This window comes from Pseudochaenichthys georgianus, chromosome 20 (genome assembly GCF_902827115.2).
Source record: "Pseudochaenichthys georgianus chromosome 20, fPseGeo1.2, whole genome shotgun sequence".
Taxonomy (NCBI): domain Eukaryota; kingdom Metazoa; phylum Chordata; class Actinopteri; order Perciformes; family Channichthyidae; genus Pseudochaenichthys; species Pseudochaenichthys georgianus.
In genome coordinates, this window is record NC_047522.1 from 17,765,439 (window position 1) to 17,779,812 (window position 14,374).

General features: G+C 40.5%; 1 protein-coding gene across 1 annotated transcript in view; it reads right to left on the reverse strand.

Annotated features, from left to right (window-relative positions):
- Positions 1–14,374, reverse strand: part of LOC117465575 (nebulin-like) — a 58,770-nt gene that overhangs the window by 27,867 nt on the left and 16,529 nt on the right. The window contains exons 24-48 of the mRNA XM_071206878.1: positions 13,260–13,370; positions 12,680–12,790; positions 12,471–12,578; positions 12,223–12,333; positions 11,945–12,055; positions 11,527–11,637; positions 11,217–11,327; positions 10,746–10,856; positions 10,310–10,414; positions 10,107–10,217; positions 9,892–9,999; positions 9,284–9,394; positions 9,016–9,126; positions 8,657–8,767; positions 8,403–8,513; positions 8,155–8,265; positions 7,964–8,074; positions 7,282–7,389; positions 5,289–5,399; positions 5,019–5,129; positions 3,212–3,322; positions 2,861–2,971; positions 2,663–2,773; positions 2,135–2,245; positions 1,943–2,050 (exon numbers count right to left, since the gene is read on the reverse strand). Of these exons, the coding sequence (XP_071062979.1) occupies positions 1,943–2,050; positions 2,135–2,245; positions 2,663–2,773; positions 2,861–2,971; positions 3,212–3,322; positions 5,019–5,129; positions 5,289–5,399; positions 7,282–7,389; positions 7,964–8,074; positions 8,155–8,265; positions 8,403–8,513; positions 8,657–8,767; positions 9,016–9,126; positions 9,284–9,394; positions 9,892–9,999; positions 10,107–10,217; positions 10,310–10,414; positions 10,746–10,856; positions 11,217–11,327; positions 11,527–11,637; positions 11,945–12,055; positions 12,223–12,333; positions 12,471–12,578; positions 12,680–12,790; positions 13,260–13,370 (2,757 nt within the window). The remainder of the gene's footprint in view (positions 1–1,942; positions 2,051–2,134; positions 2,246–2,662; positions 2,774–2,860; positions 2,972–3,211; positions 3,323–5,018; positions 5,130–5,288; positions 5,400–7,281; positions 7,390–7,963; positions 8,075–8,154; positions 8,266–8,402; positions 8,514–8,656; positions 8,768–9,015; positions 9,127–9,283; positions 9,395–9,891; positions 10,000–10,106; positions 10,218–10,309; positions 10,415–10,745; positions 10,857–11,216; positions 11,328–11,526; positions 11,638–11,944; positions 12,056–12,222; positions 12,334–12,470; positions 12,579–12,679; positions 12,791–13,259; positions 13,371–14,374) is intronic.

The following is a 14,374-nucleotide window of genomic DNA, read 5'->3' on the forward strand; positions in this document are numbered from 1 at the left end:
TGAAGACACAATAAGTTCATTTGATAGAAAACCTTTTTTCTGCGACCATTGAGCACTATAAACATTTCCTTTTCCGTCAACTATTCCTTTGATAATATATGAAAATTGTTGCTGATAATATAAAACAGTTTGAAATAAATGTATACTTATTCTGACAAATACAGACATAGAATCTGATTAAGTATTTATTGAAATTCACTTTAAAACCATTAAATTGTGATATTTATGAAATAAATTATTTTCACATTGTAACACTTTAATGTCCTGCAGAAAATGTGTGATGAAACAGTTTCAGGTAACACTTAAAGAGCCTGTGACACGAGTTTCCCCCATCATCCAAACCCATCAATTTGAGTAAATATTGTCCCCTTGAAAATCGTTACTGAACTGATTTGGGATATTTGTACTTTAATAACCATTAATCTGCCTTCAATGTTGACCATTTTCTGGATCTTCTCGGGGATTCTTCAAGTCCCGCCAAATTATGTGTGACGTCATTGCGGGGACAGCGCTCCAGCTGCACCGTTCAGGATCCCAGCATCTGCATGTAAACGCACGATGGCGCACACAGCAGCAAGCTCAGACAGCAATGACAGTTTAATTTTGAACGTGTCTGAGAGCTCATATGAGGCTGAAGGATCGGTTTATGTTGTATCTGTTAGAAGTTTAGGAATTAGGTGCGTTAATATGGGCGATAATACAGTCATGTAGCCAGTGGTGGACTGGGACTAAAAATCATCCCGGGACTCTCGACTGGCCCACTTCGGTACCGCTAGTAAGTTGTCAACGGGGGAGTGGGGGATGTGCTAGTGACTTATCCGACCGGCCCACTTCGGTACCGGCCCATCGGGATTCGTCCCGATGACCAGTCCGCCACTGCACCCAGCACAGCCCACGTAAACTGTCAACGGGGGAGCCTCGCTGCGGGGAAAGGGTGTACCTAGTGTCCCGATCGGAGTGGGAATAATAATAATAATAATCCGTGCATTTTATCCATTAATTTCCCCAACATTGTGGTAAAAAAAACACACGTTTAATCCATGTTGGTGTACAACTATAAAAAGCATCGGTTTGTTTTCTCATCAGGAAATGCAGACCGGCTCAAACAAACGATTTTTAAATCATCATCCTCACGATCATTTAATGTATCATATGTTCGCCGAATTGACATGAAAGCACTAATAAATGTAGTTTAATCCACTTGAGTTTACAACTACAAAAATAATCGATTTGTTTTTATATCACATCCTACGGGAGGAAATTCAGCAGCTCTCACTACCGATTTTTAATCCTAATGTAATCATCATCTTCACCACGATCATTTATGTTTATGTTCGCCGAATTGACATGAAAGCACTGACAAATATATGAATATACTGCAGTCAACTTCATTAAAACGTTATTAACGTGCCTAATCTCAGTAATTCACCATTTCTACGCATAACAACACACTTTGTCCGTGTTTGGCTCTCTCGCCGCACAGTGAAGCGTTCCCGCATTGACGTCACTTCCGGCTTCCCCCAAAACTTCAAAATGAGTCGAAGGAATTTCCCCGCGAAATTATTGATATTTAACGAAACGGTATCGCAACTTATTTTTTAAACTGACGGTTCGAGATGACTAGTAGCCCAATATTTCATTGCACAACAGTTGTTGGGAGGCTGTCACAGGCTCTTTAAATAGAAATAAAAAAGAAATGTTACTTAGTACTTACAATGTAATATATAAATATAAAATGTTAATGACATGCAGGCATCTTTTCATCACAGTGTTTGGAAAGTTCCCATAAAAATGGTTCATCAGTTCTGACTGCTGTGGTGAATTATTAATCTGTACTGTTTGAGAACGAGAACAAATCAAACCCAAAGCACAAAGTGGCTTCTCCAGACAAACACACACTGAAATATTCACACAGTGTGTTTTGGATGTGTGTGTTTCTCACCTCGCTGTGTGTCTCAGACATCTCTTTCACAAACTGAGTCTCCAGAGTCTCCGGCAGCAGAGAGAACAACGTGTTGGGAAGATCCTCTTTGTCCTTCTTGTACTTTGTCTAACAGAGATATATTAAACAGATCAAATATGTAAATATATTTCTTATTGTCATAAAAACTGTTAGAGGGGAGTTGAGCGTTACCTCACTCTGGAGTTCAGAGATGTGTTTGATGAAGTCCATCTCTTTAGTCTCAGCCATCAGGTGGAAAGCACTGCAGCTGTTCTCCTGCCTGCCTTTCTCCTTATATTTGTTCTGCAACACACACACACACACACACACACACACACACACACACACACACACACACACACACACACACACACACACACACACGACAATATAAAAATGCCCATCAAGTAAAACATCTGTATGTTTTCACTGCCCTTTACTCCTGATGTTTGTTTTATTTTCGTCAAAATGAAACAATCAAATCAAACTAGAGTCTTATTTTCCAAAGACACTTGTTTAATTAAAAGTAAAAAATGCATTTATTATTACTACATTTCCAATATGGCACGGGAAATGAATCATTAGTGGTGGAATTTAAGTACATTTACTCCACTTTTGTGTGCTTGTTTGTTTGCTTTGCAAGGTTTTATACACTTTAACTACATTTCTTATGATACTTTCGATATTGACTTTTACTTCAATAAAGTATCTGAATAGTACCTCACTCTGCAGCTCCATGGCAGCTTTAGCGACCTTCATCTCTTCTGTCTGTGGCAGCACAGAGTACAGAGAGGAGCCCATATCCTTCTTCCCTCCTTCCTTATACTTCACCTGGAGAGGAAACAGCGTGGTAAGAGACAGAGGCTTTGAGGAAGTTGTCGACAGTGTTCTCCTCGGTACATGTGAGTGTTATTATACCTGGCTCTGCAGCTCGGAGGCCTCTTTAGCGTGCAGCGTGTCCAGAGTTTCAGGCAGTGTGTGGTAAAGAGCGCTGCCCGCCTCCTTCCTGCTCGCCTCCTTATACTTAGCCTGCAGGAAACATCCGCTGTTAGCCACCGTTTACACCACCTCTGATTGTGGTGTCACTGAAGATCTTTTGTTAGTGTGTTGGTCTGTTTATTACAATATAAACAGTGGTTCAATTAGTAATAATAGGATATTAATGCTGAACTACAGTGGAGACCTGTTGGACCTTAACTTGAATCCAGTGAGATGTACAAAGGATAAAGTGAAACAAATAAAGAAAGATGAGTACGAGTGTTTCCTCACCTCGCTCTGTAGCTCAGAGACGGTTTTAGCTAACTGAGTCTCAGGAGTTTCTGGCAGCTGAGAGTAGAAACTCTGAGAGAGACTCCTCATCCCTTCCTCTTTGTATTTACTCTGGACACACACAGAGAAATACATTACAATCTTTCAGCTGTTATAAAGCAGTAAATGTGTGTGTTCGGTGTGTGTGTGTGTGTGTGTGTGTGTGTGTGTGTGTGTGTGTGTGTGTGTGTGTGTGTGTGTGTGTGTGTGTGTGTGTGTGTGTGTGTGTGTGTGTCAGTGTTGTAGTCAAGTCACCAATTCACGAGTCCAAGTCACCCTCGAGTCACCACTCTTCGAGTCCGAGTCCAAGTCCGAGTCACCAAGGGAGAGTCGTAGTCGAGTCCGAGTCCAAGTCCGAGTCACCCAAGGAGTGTCCAAGTCGAGTCCGAGTCCGAGTCATCATCACCTGTGTTCGAGTCCGAGTCCAAGTCCGAGTCACCCAAGGAGTGTCCAAGTCGAGTCCGAGTCCGAGTCATCATTACCTGTGTTCGAGTCCGAGTCCAAGTCCGAGTCACCCAAGGAGTGTCCAAGTCGAGTCCGAGTCATCATTACCTGTGTTCGAGTCCGAGTCCAATTCCGAGTCACTTAAGAAGAGTCCAAGTCAAGTCCGAGTCACAAGTCTTCATGTATTAATCTTCGTGGATATATGTTTTGAAATGTAGCTGCTCCTCTACATTGCTGTTATCCTGTCTATTGAACTGCTGTGAAGCGAGTTTGGCTACAATTCTTGTAATAGGTGCTATACAAATATAAAGCTTATTTCTAATATTAATATTATTATTATATATAAATAAACTATATTTAAAATGAGTTACCTTTTAGAGAAGTGATTATATTTGTATGCCAATATTTTCCTATGGTAAAGTTTTCGTTTTGCACTTTTATTTTGATAGTAATAAGATCGGGACTCTTATTTTGAAGGAACTTTTACGGGTTAAATCAGTTTACCGATAAAGATTTATCCCCAGAAAGCACATGGCTACTTAACATGCAAAATGTCATTCTGCATGTTAAGTATGTGCTTTCGTTATCGGCTGAATCTTTATTTATTGATTAGATCACGTTACTCTGATGATAGTGTTCAAGACAGCCTATAATATGTCTGAACTCGATCCTTAGAGTAATGTGTTACGGAGCCTTCTCTTCTATATTGTTTCCACATAACGAGCATTTTGCGCTGCTCTTTTCCAATGTGGAAGCAGAATGTGTGAAAGCATACAGCACGATGCGGGGTGTGTCTGTAGACATCTCTAGACTGGAACAGCGGGGCCCAGTACGTGAACTCGCCACACAGGATAGAGGACATCAGACTCCAGAGAAAATGTGCTCGAGTCCGAGTCCAAGTCGGAGCGTCAATGTACGAGTCGAGTCCGAGTCATCGTGGGGGGGGGGGAATTCACGAGTCCGAGTCCGAGTCCAAGTCATCCTGTGCGAGAATTCACGAGTCCAAGTCCGAGTCGCGTCAATCAGTGCGCGAGTCCGAGTCGAGTCACGAGTCCCGAAAATCGGCACTCAAGTCCGACTCGAGTCCGAGTCCAGGACTCGAGTACTCCATCTCTGGTGTGTGTGTGTGTGTGTGTGTGTGTGTGTGTGTGTGTGTGTGTGTGTGTGTGTGTGTGTGTGTGTGTGTGTGTGTGTGTGTGTGTGTGTGTGTGTGTGTGTGTGTGTGTGTGTGTGTGTGTGTGTGTGTGTGTGTGTGTGTGTGTGTGTGTGTGTGTGTGTGTGTGTGTGTGTGTGTGTGTGTGTGTGTGTGTGTGTGTGTGTGTACCTCGCTCTGCAGTTCGGTCATCTTGGCGGCGAGCTGCGTCTCGGTGGTGAGCGGCAGCTGGGCGTAATGACTGCACCACATCGACTTCTTCCAGTCCTCTTTGTACTTATTCTGAAGGGAACAATGTCACTTGAGTGGGGTTTGAATTGAGTTTAAACTCAACCAGACACAATCAAGACGTAATCAAACTCAATGTCTTTTTTAACACGCTGTTTGAATACCAAAATCAATCTATCTTTGCATGAAACTCCCTCAGGATAGTATGTGTACCTCACTCTGCAGCTCAGTGGCCTCTTTAGCATGCTGCGTCTCCAGAGTCTCCGGTAGTTTGTGGTACAGAGCGCTGCTGGCCTCTTTCTTTCCTGCTTCTTTATACTTGACCTGCAGTAAGGAAGTTAGAGTTGAGGAGAACATATGAGGCACATACAGAATGAAAACATTGTATTGTTCAGTGAATTAAAAACCCTCTTAATGTGTCTGAGCTGCACAAAAGGAGTGAGAAAGAGAGAAGTATCTGTAACTGACATGTTCTTTTATTAAGGATCGTCAGGAAAAGCTCTTCAGTAGCATTTGTTTTGAAAAGAACAAAGATTAAGACACCCAATTCCCTTAAAAAAGTAATAACAAGGAGCTATAGATGAGGAGTGACCAGAGGAAAACAGATGAAGCAGTACTGGATGAAAGGATTATGTATTTCTTATTTCGTTCAGAGAATAAAAACCCTGAGTGTGGAGGAGGGGTGAGATGTAGAGAAGTATCAGCCGTTCTAAATGCGGTTCTGATAAGAAGCTCAGAATAGAAGGACGGTCCGTTTATCTGCAGTGTGTCAACATGTCAGAGTGAATGAATGAAGTGTGGGTGACGCAGCACACACACTTCATTCTATCTCTGAGGCATTACACTGACGTAATCGCTCCCCCTGCAGACTTACCTTCAGACGTTTAACAAAACGCATGAAAAGAACCAAAACAACAATGTGCTGAAAGAAAGAAGTCTTATCTAAAGATATTAACCTTTTGAAAAACCCAGCTTCTCATGATCATTTTTATTAAACAAGGAGGAAATAGTGTGTTTTTTAGGGACTATTTTCAGTACACATCTGGTGATCTGGTTAGTATTTTTATATTTACTAATAAAGTTTAACTAAGTTTAAAGTCTTTTTGCCCTAAAACAGGGGTGGGGAACCTCCGGCCCGCGAGACCATTTGGTACGGCCCTCAAGGTAATTTATAAACACACGCAAAAAAGAAAAAAATTAAAGAAATCTAGACCGCAAACAAATTAAACAAAGCGAGTGCCTGTTTTTCCTGGCCACGGTCAGGGTCCTTGAACACAACACGAGCCTAACGTGTCCTCACGTGGTACATGTCTCGTCTGAAAGGGGTGCAGTTCTGACGGAGAGCACCAGAACGTCGCTCCGGCACTTGCAAGCAGTACCGATAAGGAGCCGTACACATGCCGCAGTTTTTGCGTGGCTGTGGCCTTAGTTGAAAGCCCGGTGGCGATCTGCTCATCTGTCACACTGATCATACAGTCAATAACTTTGTTGTTATTAGCATCTGGTTAGCTAGCTATGCTAAAAAATATAAGAAGCTTTTTCTACAACCAGTGAGGTAAAGGCACATCTTTATATGATCATTATAGTTATAAAAAAATAAGAGAATAAAGTAAACGGGTATAAAATACTATATGACAGTACAAAAAAGTTGTTATTAATAAACAAGAATACAGTTCGAAAGGGGAGTGGTTTGTGAAATATCCATAAAGAAAAATAAATGTGCTTCCAGGTCTGTTTCATATGTGTTGAGAGATCTATCCATAGAACTCCTAATGTTGCTCTCAAAGTGCACCAGATTGATGCTTTTAATCACCCCCCCCCCCCCCCCCCCCCCCATTTAAATCACGTCCACATGGATAGGAAACTAAATACATTTGCACATATCTTGTGTCCAATATCTTTCTGTTTTGGTGGTCATGCCACAACCGTGCACGTGCATGCATACGCGAGTCATGGTAAAATATCTGGATTAAGAGGTTGCTTTTTCTTTGCACAGCATGAAAGAAAGGCGAAATGAATGGGCTGTGATTTTAGTATTTTTAAGCAGAGGTCAATAATTTGTACGGCCCTCGGAGGATGTTGTAAAAATTGAAATGGCCCTTGAGAGGAAAAAGGTTTCCCACCCCTGCCCTAAAATGTGAGGTGACTCCCCATAAAACAAATTGAAATCCTTGTAATATCATCAATAACTGTAAAAGTTTCTCACCTCACTGTGTGTCTCAGACATCTCTTTGATAAACTGAGTCTCCAGGGTCTCCGGCATCAAAGAGAACAGCGTTTCAGAAAGATCCTCTCTGTCCCTCTTGTACTTTGTCTTCACACAAAAAGACAAAAGAAAAAGATTGGATTGAAGTCATTCAATATTCTGGTTGTTCCCTTTTATACCGTTAAGTTCAGATAAATACAAGGTGAACGTAGAAGATGTTCAGGTATTCAGTAAAACATTTACAACATAAAACATCTTTATATTCAACAAGAATACTGACATTAATCGTTAAACAAAATCAGTATAATCATTTGGAAAAAAACAGACATAAATATTAGTTTTCTATTTTTATTTTATCTTTATTTTATTCCAAAATGAAATCACAAAACCAATATGCCACTATTCTCAATTTCACAACTATACTCAGATTTAGGATTTTTTTTATATCATTGGCACAATATAGTTTTACGACACTTGAATACAACGTTGCCTTTACCTGAATGATAATTGCAGTTCTTATAATCAATTATGCAAAATAAACGGTCGAAATTGACAATTTTGTTTCAATAAAATGCATTCGCTAATGTTATTTCTGTCTGCAGTAGTAATACAAACACACTGTAAGATCATAATAAGACTTTCCCCCTGCAGAGCACCTGTATGATGCGTTCAGGGTCCTCACCTGGCTCTGTATTTCTGACATCTGCTTGGCGAAGAATGTGTCTGCCGTCTCAGGGAGGAGCGAGTACAAGTTCTTCCCCAACTCCTTCCTCCCCTCTTCTTTATACTTCAACTGAGGAAGAGAGTGCCGAGCTTAGAAACACAGCAGGGATACTTTTTTGACTTTTCCTCTCATCTGTCACTTTTTCTCACCTCGCTGTGAATGTTTTTCAGATCTTTAGCCAGCTGAGTCTCTGAGGTTTCAGGTAGCTGGTGGTACAGAGAGCTGGTCGCCTCCTTCCTGCTCTCCTGCTTATACTTCACCTGCACAGAGAGGGAAAACACAGACACATTGGTGTTGTGAAGTGGCATTGGATCATGGGAGTTGTTGTTCTCACCAAGCCTTTGAGGAACAGAATTATACAGCCAAAGTAATAATAACAAATACTGCTTGTACACACCTGGCTCTGCAGCTGTGAGGCCTCTTTAGCATGCAGCGTGTCCAGAGTCTGCGGCAGCTTCGAGTACAGAGAGCTGCACGCCTCTTTTCTCCCTGCCTCCTTATATTTAGCCTGGAAAAAAATACGAAAATCACAATTAAGAACAAAGGGAACTTTTGTATCTGATGCGGTAAACACTGTGACTGCAGGTAAACAAATGAGCATTAAACAAATCAATACAATCAAACAACATTTAAAGTAAATCATTACCGTACCTCACTTTGTATTTCAGAAACAGATTTTGCAAACTGGATCTCGTTGGTGTCTGCCAGCTGAGAGTACATACTGACAGACTGGCTCTTCTTCCCACTCTCCTTGTACTTGTTCTACAGACGTATAAACACATATTCAGAAAGATACTTTATTTCTTGTATCATCATAGTTGTGTTGCAGGAGGTGCATGTCTTATTCAAACTATATATTGTCCTACAAAATCATCCAGATGATTGTAATGAGGATAATATCTCCATCTACTGTATAGAGAACTCTTTTTCCTGAGCTGGACATATTGTTTTATTCTGAAAATGTTGTTATTTAGGTGATTTTAACAAAAAGAAAAGTGTGTTTGCTGTACCTCACTCTGAATCTCGCTCATCTCTCGTGCAAACTGAGTCTCTGATGTATCAGGAAGCTGAGAGTAAAGAGACGACGTCATGTCCTTCCTCCCCTCATCTTTGTACTTTTTCTGTCGGAAAAATAGAAAGAAAAGTGAGAAAACAAGAGGACATTCACCACAGTAAAATAGAATCATACATTTAGGGGGAAGTGTACGTTTTATCAACATAGCTTTTTTAAGATCAGACAGAAAACAGAATATACAGTAAAGGTAAAGAGACACTCACCTCACTCTGCAGTTCAGTCGCTTCCTTGGCGTGTTTCGTCTCCAGAGTTTCTGGAAGTTTGGAGTAAAGAGAAGACGCTGTCTGCTGCTTCCCAGCCTGCTTATACTTCACCTGACACACACACACACACATATACACACACTTGTTAAAACAACACTTTGACTACAATCTAAAGTATTAAACCCACGACAGTCCTCCTACTCCAAAATCTTTTTATTTTCCAGAGAACTTCTGTAAAACATGTATCTGCTTTTAACCAGCGTTATCAGACGTGCATGCTATTGGCGGTTGATTAGCAACCATTCTGTGACATCATCAGCTGTCAACCAATAGGATTTCAGCTCCATGCCCTGGTTGACCCAACTTAGAGGACACATGTTAGTCTATGATGTAAATATGGGACATATGGAAGAATTGTTGATATTTCTACTCAGAAATGACTGTCTCATTTTAAATATTCAGAACAACACAGTTAATGTCACTGTCATAACATTACTGAGTCTTCTTTAAAAAGACCATTCACAACAACAAAAGCAACATTACATCCTGTTATATATTGCATAAAAGCTGTAAGAAACTCCAATAAACTACTATAATATACATCTCACCTCGCTGTGTGTCTCAGACATCTCTTTCACAAACTGAGTCTCCAGAGTCTCCGGCATCAAAGAGAACAACGTCTCAGAAAGATCCTCTTGGTCCTTCTTGTACTTTGTCTGGAGGCAAAAAGACAAAAGATTGATTTAAATTGAGCACTGTGAAAAGCGTTATATTAATGTCACGTATTGTTATTTTTCTATCATTTTTTCAGCGTTGACAGCACCTGGCTCTGGATCTCTGACTGGTGTTTGGCCAGATGCATCTCTGCGGTCTCAGGGAGGAGGTGGTAAAGAGAGGAGGACGCGTCCTTCTTGTGTCCCTCTTTATATTTCACCTGCATCACAAAGGGATAGAATTCATTTAGCATGTGGACGTTTCAGACTGCACACAGGGAGAGTTTCAGACAGACGCTCAAAGTGTTTTCACCTGACTCTGCAGCTGCGTCTGCTCTTTGGCCAGCTGCGTCTGCATAGTGTGAGGGAGGGTGGAGAACAGACTGCTCGACTTCCCCACCTCCTCTCTGTACTTCACCTGCACCAAACACACCCTTTATGTGTTAATATCTCACTGAGAGAAACTGCATGGGAGGAAAAGCCTGATAATAGTGGAAAGTCGATTCACAATTTACTTAGCTCAGAGTCAGTGTGTGTGTGTGTGTGTGTGTGTGTGTGTGTGTGTGTGTGTGTGTGTGTGTGTGTGTGTGTGTGTGGTGTGTGGTGTGTGTGTGTGTGTGTGCGTGTGTGCGTGTGTGTGTGTGTGTGTGTGTGTGTGTGTGTGTGTGTGTGTGTGTGTGTGTGTGTGTGTGTGTGTGTGTGTGTGTGTGTGTGTGTGTGTGTGTGTGTGTGTGTGTGTGTGTGTGTACCTGGCTCTGGTTCTGTGAGGCCTGCTTGGCGTGTTGTGTGTCCAGAGTTTCTGCCATCACAGAGTACAGAGAGCTGCCAGCATCCTGACGCCCAGACTTCTTATACTTTGTCTAAAATTCAAAATAAAGCATTTGATATTGATTACAATCAAATAAGATAGGATAAAACACAATAAGAACATTTTTAATATGGTAAGATACAATTAAATAGATTTAAAAAAAACAATATTAAAATAGACAATATAAAACACAAAATAAAAAAATAGGACCAAATTAAATATGATAAGATAAGATAAGAAAACATTTGAGAAAAACAAGACAATATAAAATAAAATAAATTGAAAAATAAGATAAGATAAAGTAAGATTAACTAAAGTATGATAAAATATATTAAGATAAAATAAGATAGTATTAAATGCATTGAGATAAAATAAGATACAAATAATTACAATATTGCTGTGTTGTTATCACCTCGCTCTGCAGCTCAGAAACAGATTTAGCAAACTGAGTCTCAGCAGTTTCTGGCAGCTGAGAGTAGAAACTCTGAGAGAGATTCCTCATCCCGTCTTCTTTATACCTATTCTACAACCAGAGACAGAAAACACACGTTATATTCAATAATAACACAGATTAATGATAAAGGGCAGGGTGTGCCAAAGTCTGATACATGTAAAACGTAGAAAACAAATCAAAAGAAATGGCTCCCGCTGTTATCTTACAGTACATGTTAGAAGGTCTCCACAGAAACAGGAAGACAAATGTGTCATATATTCTTCCTTACTTGGCTCTGCATGTGAGTGATCTCTCGGGCGAACTGATTCTCCAGGGTGTCCGTCATCAGGTGGTAAAACGGACACGACATCTCCTTCTTACCGGCCTCTTTATACAGGCTCTGCAACACAGAGGGGAAACATGGAGTCACTGAGGAGAGCGAATAAGACACTAAACATAATTCAACAACTACATTTGCGTGTTTGAGCTCTATGCTAGTCTTAATCTAAAAACTGAGTAAACTTTATATTTGATATACTAGTTACATTTTAAACATTGGTTTCTATGCTATGATAATAAACTTGCCATGTCAACTTAAGTTGTGCAGAAAATCTGAAATGATTAGAATTAGAAATGTTTTATTTAACCCCGGGAGTATTTGAGATTTTGTAAACGATGATTTTTTTATTCTTGTATTCATGTATTACCTGGCTCTGCAGCTGTGTGGCCTCTTTAGCGTGCTGAGTCTCAAGAGTTTCAGGAAGTTTTTGGTACAGAGACGAGGACGTTTGCTTCTTCCCGGCCTCTTTGTATTTAGCCTGGAAGAACAAGGACGAATCATATTCAGGTTTATACCATATTGTGTTACACCTTAGGAAGAGTAAAAGTGAGAAAGTACAGACTATGAGTGTGATTGAAAAAAGAGAAATTCTTAAATGATATTAATTCTGGAGGTAGTTCTTGTGTTAACCGACACTGAACGCACCTCGCTCTGCATGTCCGTCTGCTCTTTAGCATGCTGCGTGTCGATGGTGTCAGGCAGCAGAGAGTACAGGTTGATGTTCATCTCTTTCTTCCCCTCTTCTTTATACTTCACCTTGATTTGAAGAAAGAAAGGGGAACGAGATGCTGGTTAATACAGAGATCAGTTGCTGCAGGATCATGACAAATAGAAATACATCTACATATTTGTGTTTTGTTAAATCCAATATAAATAATCCCACTTTGTGGTACCTCACTGAGCATCTCCGTCTGCTGCTTATGGAACATGGTGTCGTTGGTTTCTGGCATCAGGTGGAACAGACTGGGGGCGTCTTTCTTTAAACTCTGCTTATACTTCAGCTGGAAAACACATAGCATGTGGGTCCCAACCACTTTCCTTTCACAGTTTTTACAGCAGAATATAAGAAGGTAAAAGCATAATAAAAAGCGTGTTTGTGTACCTGGCTCTGCAGCTGTGAAGCCTCTTTAGCGTGTTGTGTATCCAGAGTCTCGGGCAGAGTGGAGTACAGAGAGCTCGTCACTCCTTTCTTCCCTGCTTCTTTATATTTCATCTAAAAACACAAACCAAAAATTTACTTAAAACTGGCTTCGAAATGTATCTCATTTAAAATAAGCATGAGCACAAACCTGAGACACAATTTACCCAGTTTTTCTCCCTAGATAAATAAAGTACTCTGATTCCGTTTGACACTCAAATATGGAGTTGTGTGTCATCTGTATAGCTGCATTAACTGACTCATTATTTGTCCCCCTCGAATCAGCTTTTGGGATATATTTGAAAAGTAACTTCAGAGTGTAATGTGATTTTATGAAAAGGAATCTTTTTAAGCAGTATCCACTTAGCGCACTGTAATATAATTGTGGGACATCATCAAGCGTGTACAACTAATGTCATCCCATATGTTGCTAAATATTTGTCATATTTTAGTGTGTTCAATGATTACATAATGCATGTACCTGGCTTTTTAGCGCTACAGCTTCCAAATAAAACATAATTTATGGAGCATGTCTCTCCATTACCTCACTCTGCAGCTCAGAGACATTTTTAGCGAACTCAATCTGCGGTGTTTCAGCAAGCTGAGAGTAGAAACTCTGAGGGAGGCTCCTCTTCCCGTCCTCCTTGTACTTGTTCTGGAAAAAAATGAAAACAACAGATATTGGTTTGATGGATAACCATAAGGAGGTGATACATTGTACAATGAGACCCCATGAGATTATATTTCCTGTACCCCCTGAGATGGTATGAATCTACAGTGTAAGAAAAGGTTTTTAGAGAGTACTTGTCCATGGGCAAGTGAGTTTGGAAATTTACATTTTTCACTTGTCCAGAAAAATCGATTGGCATCGTATTTCACATTTTTCCACGGTTTTTACGGTAAGATTTTACTGCATCACACATAGGGTTGGGTATCGTTTGGATTTGAACGATTCCAGTTATGCTTTTCGATTCCGGTTCTTTTCGGTTCTCGATTCTGGTTCTTTGAGAGGGTAAAGATAAGTCCCATGACAAACTGCGAGAAAAATATATTTATGAAAACATTAAGTCAAATCTGTATTCCTATTTACAAATCACTTCATACTGTTTCATTTTGTTACGGTTATTGAATACAATTATATAAAAATAATTGTTTAGTTAGTTCTAAGTGGTGCAGTTTGAGAATGTACAATTGGCCCAGTCTCCTCTGATGTTAAACTGCAACCTGCCTGTGAGACACAGTCCAACCACACAGTCTGTGTGTCCAACACATGTCCTGCAATACACATGCTGCAGCTGCCCAGCTGCTCACTGTTTGTAAAAGTAAATAAATAGTTATTTCATTTCAATAATGTAGTTACTTTCTATACCCTGCTTCATAAACAATACTGACATCCCTGTGCTCCTCCGAGTCTGGGGGTCCGGGGATGTGAGGACGGCGCGAGGACACAGAGAGGGAGGCTGCTTCACTTCATAAAGCAAATGGCGGTCAATATTAACAATATAGGAGCTAAAACGCTTAATAACCTTCATCACGTGTTAGAGAAAGAACATAAGAAAGTTTGACAAATATGAGGCTGTTAAACGGGCAGCGGATCTGCTGTGTGTAGAAAGAGAGAGAGAGACGCTGAGCTGCACCGTGCAGCAATCAGCTGATACG